Genomic DNA, 6,716 nt, shown 5'->3' with positions numbered 1-6,716 from the left:
TTCTGGAAAAAAGGCAGCTGCCAATTCTGGGTCTCAAAAGGGGGTTGCTGGAGCCCTCAGTCTCCCCTGGGACCCTAATCCCTTTTCTTGCACCAACTGCACCGAGTAGTAAAGTCACCATCTGTGCAAAGACATTAGAGCGGCAAAGAGGGGCTGCCCAGCCCAGTGGTGGGCGAGGGGGAAGGTCTTTGGCTGAGCAAGACCTGTTCAGTAACTAGCCAGGGCTGGGGGCAGTGTGTCGGCCACTCCCAAACCCCTTGGGGACTGGCTCGGAGGGCTCTGTGCAGCCCCTGCTGCTCCCCAAATGCTGTGGCTGGAGCTGGTGACTTCCCCAGACTGTCCTGGGGGCCGGCTTTGCCCTTTGGCTGTCCTGTAGCAAGAGGCAGGTCTTGCAGAGCTGCTTGCGCTGCCCCCCTCGCTGGCGTGGGCAGGGGGGCACACACAGACGGCCCGAGGAAAGCACCGGTTGCCATAGCCAGTTTTAATGGAAGCCTGTCTCTGCCCTTTACCAATACGATGGAGCGGGACTGACTTCAGACACAAATTCGGGATGAATGACGTAGCTGCCCCGCTGGGCTCCTGTCGTCTTGAAGTGGCTCGTGTCCCACCTGGGAGAGGAGACACAGCAGAGGTGTATGAGCCTGTGGGCGCTCCCTTGTCAACCCCCGGGATGTGGAGCCTGGACCTGCTCTTTGCTGGGTGATGGCAGGAAGGTGCTTCCACCTGCTCGCTGCCAAATGCCGACTGCTGGGTTTGGGAAAGGGTGGCCAGGCCAGGGGGCCGACTTGAGAGGAGCAGAGGGATGTTCAGGGCCAAGGGCGAGGACGTGGCACATCTTTTCCTAGCGGGGTCTTGCCTGTGCTCAGCTCGGAGCAGGCACCAGAGCACACCGGGGTGGACCGGTATTTTCCACACGTGCCTGCAGCTACAGCAAAGCCCCTCCGGTGCTAGTCTCGCCTGCCCCAGGGCTACCGGGCAGGTTTCATAAATCCCCAGCTCCTGGAGTCACAGGATTGGGTCAGAATAGCTCGTTTGCTTCCGGGTTTTTTAAAAAGCGGATCTCTTGCCTTCCTGGCTCAGGAAAAAAAGGCTCTGAAACCAGAATGCAAATCAAGACAGCCCCAGGTTCATCATCAAGTACGGGAGCAGTGTGTGTGTTGTGTCTTTGCTTCAGCCTCATCAGATGATTTCTTGATCTCACTGGTTTCTAGGTCCCTAGGCCTGGACTTGAGCCCGGAAGAGCAAAGTCCTTGGCTGCGGCTAATCTCGTCAAACAGGCCTCCCAAGGCCCGTCCCAGGGCAGAGCTGCCAACTGGGTGGAAGGACCTTAAAAGTAAACTTGCAGAGATTTAAGAGGTACGGCTGGTGGGCTGGGGAAGGACGAGGCAGATTAGCAACCTGCAGGGACCAGCACGGCATGCAGATGTGCTCTGCTCTCTCTGCTTGCTTGCTTTCTTATGCTCTTCCCCTGACGTGTCTGCTCCTTGCCATGGTGGGACACGGGCCTATTTGCTATACGGCGGCGGTGGACCTAGGAACTATGAGCCCCCCTCAGTACCTGGAGGGCAGCTGCTAAAGGTCTGACAATGAAACCCATGGGACAAATGATGAGAGAGGAGGAAGGGGAGAGCAGGTCGCAGGTTAGCAGCCAGGCGCTCCAGCCAGCAAACATATCAGAGGGGCCTGCCCGGTAAAAAGGGGCTTCATCTCCCTGGGAGCCTTGTCGGGCTACCATCATACATGTCACTGGACCTTATTGAAATCCTGACTTGACAGCAGTGGCCCGTCATAGGGAAAAGTGCAGGGCTGTTCTGCATGGGAAATACGTTACCTTGTGGCACCCCTGCGCCCCCCACTCCCAGTGGACCCGGGGGTAAGGCTCTTACTTAAGGTTCATATACGGGGATGATGGCGGCGGGTTGTGCAAAGGTGCATAGCACGTCGTTCCTTGGCGGCTGTCGCAGTATGGGATACTCCTGAAACACAGAGGCGAGCCCGTGTTAGCCCAGGTGATGACGTCGGGGCGGTGCGGGGGGCAGGTACGTGCTGGGCATGTGGAGCCCTGCAGCGACCCGGTGCGCAGACCTGGCTGCGCCTGAGCTCTCTCTTTGGACAAGAGCAATGCCCAAGGCGGCTTTCCGACTCGGTGCAGTGGGGCTCACAGTCCCGCTGGGGTGCGTGGCCACTGTCTGCCCCTGTCTCTAGCACGTTGCTTTTCCCCAGGCCCCTGGATCAACGCCCCGTTAGTAACTGCCCCTCCTCGCCCTGCCCTCCAGTCTGTGGGTCAGCTTGGCGTGGGGCTTTTGGGGTCCCCTCTTTTGGCATCCTCTGTCCCGCTGTGAATGTGGGCTGTGCTTGGGTGCAGGGCAGGGGCAGAAGGGAGGTTTCCCAGACTGTCCTGGCCAGGATTGCTCCTGTCTCCTGGGTGCAAGTTCAGCATTGCCTTCGGTTGTGACTCTTGCAGCCGGTGGCTGCAATGAATTGTGTCAGTTCTCTGCCCACCCGCCCATGGGGGGCTCCAGGAGGCAATGTGGGCACCCTTCTGCCAGCACCCCCACTTCTCCCAGCCTCTCCTGGCCCTTTCCCAGCTATGGGGGATACTGTTTGGGTCCCGGGCAATGGGGTGGAGGGTGTTTCCCACCCACCACCAAGGCGTCAAGGAAGGTGGCAGGCGGGTTCCCCACAGCCCCGGGGGCTGCCAGAGGGGATCCCCAGGGGCTTCTCGGCTAGGGCACTGGAGACGCAGCCGACTCGGTGGCCTGGCTAAGTGGCTTGGACAACTGAGCCTGGTGCAGCATTTGCCCTGCTGCACCCCTACTCCAGGTCTGGCATCGCTACTCCGGCCCCCATTGCAGGAACCGATGAGCTGGACTCCGGCTTTGCTGAAGCCGGCGCCTCCCCCAGATGTCTTGGCTTCCAGAGACCCCAGGGGGGAAAGCCCTCAACCCTGGACAGGGCTGCCACCCCCCTCCCAGCAGAGTCCCTTCCCAGGCCCGAGAGGGGAAGCTGCGGGTCCCCCGCGCAGCCTCCGAACCTTACAATCTTCTCCACGAGCTGGTTGAGCCGCCTCTCGTTGGGGGCTCCGTCCACGTAGTAATCCATCCCTCGCAGGCAGTAGTGGCGGCCCGAGCACGGGCTGTAGTAGCCTTGGAAGGGCCGCCTCCCGGGCACCGTGTGCTGGTGCTGGAGGGAGGGCAGCTGCTTCCGCGACAAGCTGTTCAGCATGTTGACCACGACTTCCTGCTCTGGAACGAGACGGGTTTCGTGGCAGCCGGCAGCCCTGACACGTGGGCACGTGTCCTCCTTGGCCCACCCGCCCCCTGCTACCAAGCCCACGGCAACTGGGGCAGACCATGCCCACCGGTTAGTCCCAGTGAGGTGTACGTGTGCTAGTCGTGTCACAGGCTAGGACACTGGGACCCCTCCAATGCAGCTAGGGTTTAGGCCAAGCCAGGGCAATTACCATAATTGTTGAGCTGGTCGGGCTTCGGAGGGTACTTTTCCCGGAGAATGGTCTCCATTTCGGTTTCCTGGGAGGAAAGATTTCAGAGCCTTTGCTTACGTCCAGTTAACAGGCAAAGCCCTCGAGTCGTCTGCAGGGGCAGGGCCCTTTGCTTGGGGAGGTGAGGGGCCGTCTTGCCTCCTTGACCTCTGTGGCAACTCCCAGTCCAAGGGCTAACTGGTGATGTGGGAAAACATGGTCTTCCTTTTGAAGGGCATCGTTGCATTTAATCTCTTAGACCTAGATCCTCAAAAGCACCAAGGCCTCTAGCTCCATCAGCGGGCATTACCTTTTTCCTCCATCTGGGATACAGGGATAATTGTACTTGCTGCCCTACTGCCTTGAGATGCCTCGGTGGAGGTGAGAAGCAGTATTAGATTAAATTGAGGCGTGGGGAATGAGATGTCACAGTTGTGGTTTGGGGAGCGGGCTTAGCTGGGTGATTCGCATTGGGACTGTTAGAAGAGCCCCAGGGGCTGACACCCCCATAGCCTTGCAGGAGACCCCTCCCCATGGCAGGGTAGGAGCTCGGTGGTTTCCTAGAGAGGGCGAGGGGGTTACCTTGGGCAGCCGGGGCAGGTAGGTGGTGTATCTGTTCCAGCTGGCACTGTTGTAGGGTCCTGTCCGCCATGTCGCATACCGGTCGCCTTTCACAAAAATCGGGTTGTATGTTTCTGAAAGACAAGTGGGCAGACAGATGCACATTTTCTGTCGGGGAAGGAGCAGAGCAGCAGTTGCAGCTCCACGGTGCTCTGAGGTCCTAGGATCCAGCCTCTGGGCTAACCCACGTGAGACCTGGTAACCCCGATATCAAGCCCCATAGCTTATGCCAGCCCGGCACATCTTGGCCGGAAATGTGCCCCCAGCCTTGAAGTCATCAAGTGATGGGACCCCCCACTCAATGGCCAGTCACCCTCCGTGGTCAGTCTATCGCCCCTTACTGGAATGGGTCTGGCTGCAGGGTCTTGCTCTGCTTTTTGCCACCAGGCAAAGGAGCGTTTCTGTTCCCAATCAATTCTGCTCATGAAGATACAGTATAACCCAGGTCATTACTAAGTGAGAGGTTTGCAACCTGCTGGGTTCATGGCAGGTGGCTGAATTAGGGTGAAGTTACATGTTGCCCATGGACCACACTAAGGGCACTTAACATGTGAGTGACTGCATATTAAAGCTCATTAACTTGTGCTAAAGGCCCTCTGAGAGTCCCAAAGTGATGCCAAATCACGTGAGGGTTAACTCTGGGCCGTGCTACCCCAGCTCATATTAGGCTCGCTTCAGTCGGCTCCCTGGAGATAAAACCAGCAATTTGAAGTCCTCCAGCATCCCAGGACGCATCGCTCCCAGCCAGGTCCCTGCTCACCAGCCTTCTAGTGGCAAATTGGAACTGTGCAGCAAGAAATGGCATTAACCCTTAACGTGCCACAGATTTAGCATGGGCTAAGTGCAACGTGGAGCTTCCCCCTCAGAGACGAGCTCCTCAGCTGTTTGCTCTGGATTTTACTTCCCAGGAGCTCATCGGTGGTCCCTTGCAGCTCGTTGGAGAAACACCCTCTGATGCCGCCAACATCTGGAGCCTGTCTGTGGCCCTGCCCAGCTGTTTGCTGCCACTGTGTATACCCTGGCTGGTTCGCAAGCCCTCACTTTCACAGGGCAGCCAGGAGCTGGACCCTGTGAAGCAGCCAGATTCACCTGTGCTCTGCAATCAAATCTCTTCTTGATCTTGCCTAAAGCTAAAGAGGTCGAGCTCTTGCTGTTTTCTCCAGCCCTGCAATCATATCGGTGGCTTTCGGCTGCATCCTTCCTAGGTTCATTGAAAACATGGGGTACGGACCTGGATGCAGTATTGGCCTTTCAGTGCTGCATGCAGGGGGGATATTGCTTCTTTCCCCCTCCTCGCCCTGCCCCTGTCTATAGAGCCAAGGCTCATGTTAGCCCTGTCTACAACCATAGCCTGGGTAAAACCTGGATAACCGAGCCTGGCCGGATGCTTGGGAAGTGGGAAGTGTCTTCTGCCCGTTGCATTGCCTCTGCAGTGTCTGCTTCCCATCCAAAGTTGGGCTATGGTAGGTGGTGGCTGCCCTGTCCCTCATCACAGCTGGCAGGAGTATGTCAGCACAAGGTTCAGAAATGCAATCAAACAGCGTGTGACTTCTTACCCGAAGTAGGAGGAGATGCTTTGTTATCCCTGGCATGGCTACGGCATCTCTTCTAAGGGGAGGCACAGACTCCTTTGCATCTGGGCCCAAAGTCTGCATGCAGCCACCTGGCTTTACTGGGAGCTGCGGGGGTGTTGTTTGGACCCTCACGTGGGGCGCCTGTTTTGGAGGCTTAGCTGAGCTGTAACAGCCACCATCCCATCACCTTCCACCACCGGAGCCCTGACCGCCTCGGCGTGCCCACAAGGGAAGGGCACCAAGGAGAAGCAGTGAGCGGGGGGTGCGAGGAAGCCAGTTCGTGGGTGCCACCGAGGAAAGAAAGAAAGCTTTCTTCCCCACTTGGAGGAGGAAGATGAACCTTGCAAAGAAGGGGAGAAGCTCAGTGACGGGAGGGAGGAAGAGGGACCCTCTGTATCCCCACGGCCAAGTGACAGGAGGGATCTTGTCTTGGCGCCGGCAGCTCCCAGCTGAATGGGGCGGATGTGGCCTCTCCTCTCCCCTCCCTGCCCAGACCGGGGTGCAGGCTCTCACCCGGGCATCAAGCGTCCCTGGCGCTTGGATGGGAGACCCCAGCGGAGTCCCAGGCACCACGGGTACAAGCCGTGGCGTCGTGGCCAAGCGCTACGTTGGAGAAACCAAAATGGGCGGCAGGGACCTGGTTCGGTCCCGCAGGGAGGCTTCAACCGTCTCTGCCTCTGGGCCTGGGTGCTGGGATATAAGGGAGGAGTTGGGAGCTGGCAAGGGGTACCTTCGGGCCTGGTTATCCAGTACTTGTCCGGCCGATAAGCGGTGGGGTCTATGGAGCTCTTGTAGGAATACTCCTGCACTGCCTGCTTGATCATCCTCTCCAGGTGAGCTTGGTTCACCGGATTTTCCACTCTGGGCATCGTTAATCCCTGCAGACAACAGGCACCGGGGACAGAGATGAATTAGGGACGCTTGCACCTGTGCACACCGGCTCCTTTAGCCAGGCTCCCCCAGAAGCATCTCTCAGCACTTCCCCACCCGGTGCATGTAGGTCCTGCCCTGTCCCACACCTCTTCCCTGGAGCTGCATCA

At 58.4% G+C, this 6,716-nt stretch overlaps 1 protein-coding gene and 1 long non-coding RNA gene across 3 annotated transcripts in view; one reads left to right on the top strand and one right to left on the bottom strand.

Annotated features, from left to right (window-relative positions):
• Window positions 1-380: 380 nt before the first annotated feature.
• Window positions 381-6,716, bottom strand: part of CUNH9orf24 (chromosome unknown C9orf24 homolog) — a 22,235-nt gene continuing 15,899 nt past the window's right edge. The window contains exons 2-7 of one of the 2 annotated variants that reach the window (XM_019518068.1): window positions 6,407-6,554; window positions 4,064-4,176; window positions 3,464-3,530; window positions 3,035-3,245; window positions 1,887-1,976; window positions 381-608 (exon numbers count right to left, since the gene is read on the bottom strand). In XM_019518068.1, the coding sequence (XP_019373613.1) occupies window positions 506-608; window positions 1,887-1,976; window positions 3,035-3,245; window positions 3,464-3,530; window positions 4,064-4,176; window positions 6,407-6,554 (732 nt within the window). In that variant the 3' untranslated portion in view covers window positions 381-505. The remainder of the gene's footprint in view (window positions 609-1,886; window positions 1,977-3,034; window positions 3,246-3,463; window positions 3,531-4,063; window positions 4,177-6,406; window positions 6,555-6,716) is intronic. The other variant, XM_019518067.1, reaches the window with a different exon arrangement.
• The window catches only part of LOC109297966, a 23,554-nt gene continuing 19,120 nt past the window's right edge, over window positions 2,283-6,716 (top strand). The window contains exon 1 of the long non-coding RNA XR_002097476.1: window positions 2,283-2,294. This is a non-coding gene — a long non-coding RNA (uncharacterized LOC109297966). The remainder of the gene's footprint in view (window positions 2,295-6,716) is intronic.

This window comes from Gavialis gangeticus, unplaced genomic scaffold, assembly GCF_001723915.1.
Source record: "Gavialis gangeticus isolate Ggan-Ray unplaced genomic scaffold, GavGan_comp1, whole genome shotgun sequence".
Classification (NCBI taxonomy): domain Eukaryota; kingdom Metazoa; phylum Chordata; order Crocodylia; family Gavialidae; genus Gavialis; species Gavialis gangeticus.
The sequence above is the reverse complement of the archived record's forward strand: the minus strand, read 5'-3'. Positions and strand labels throughout refer to the sequence as shown.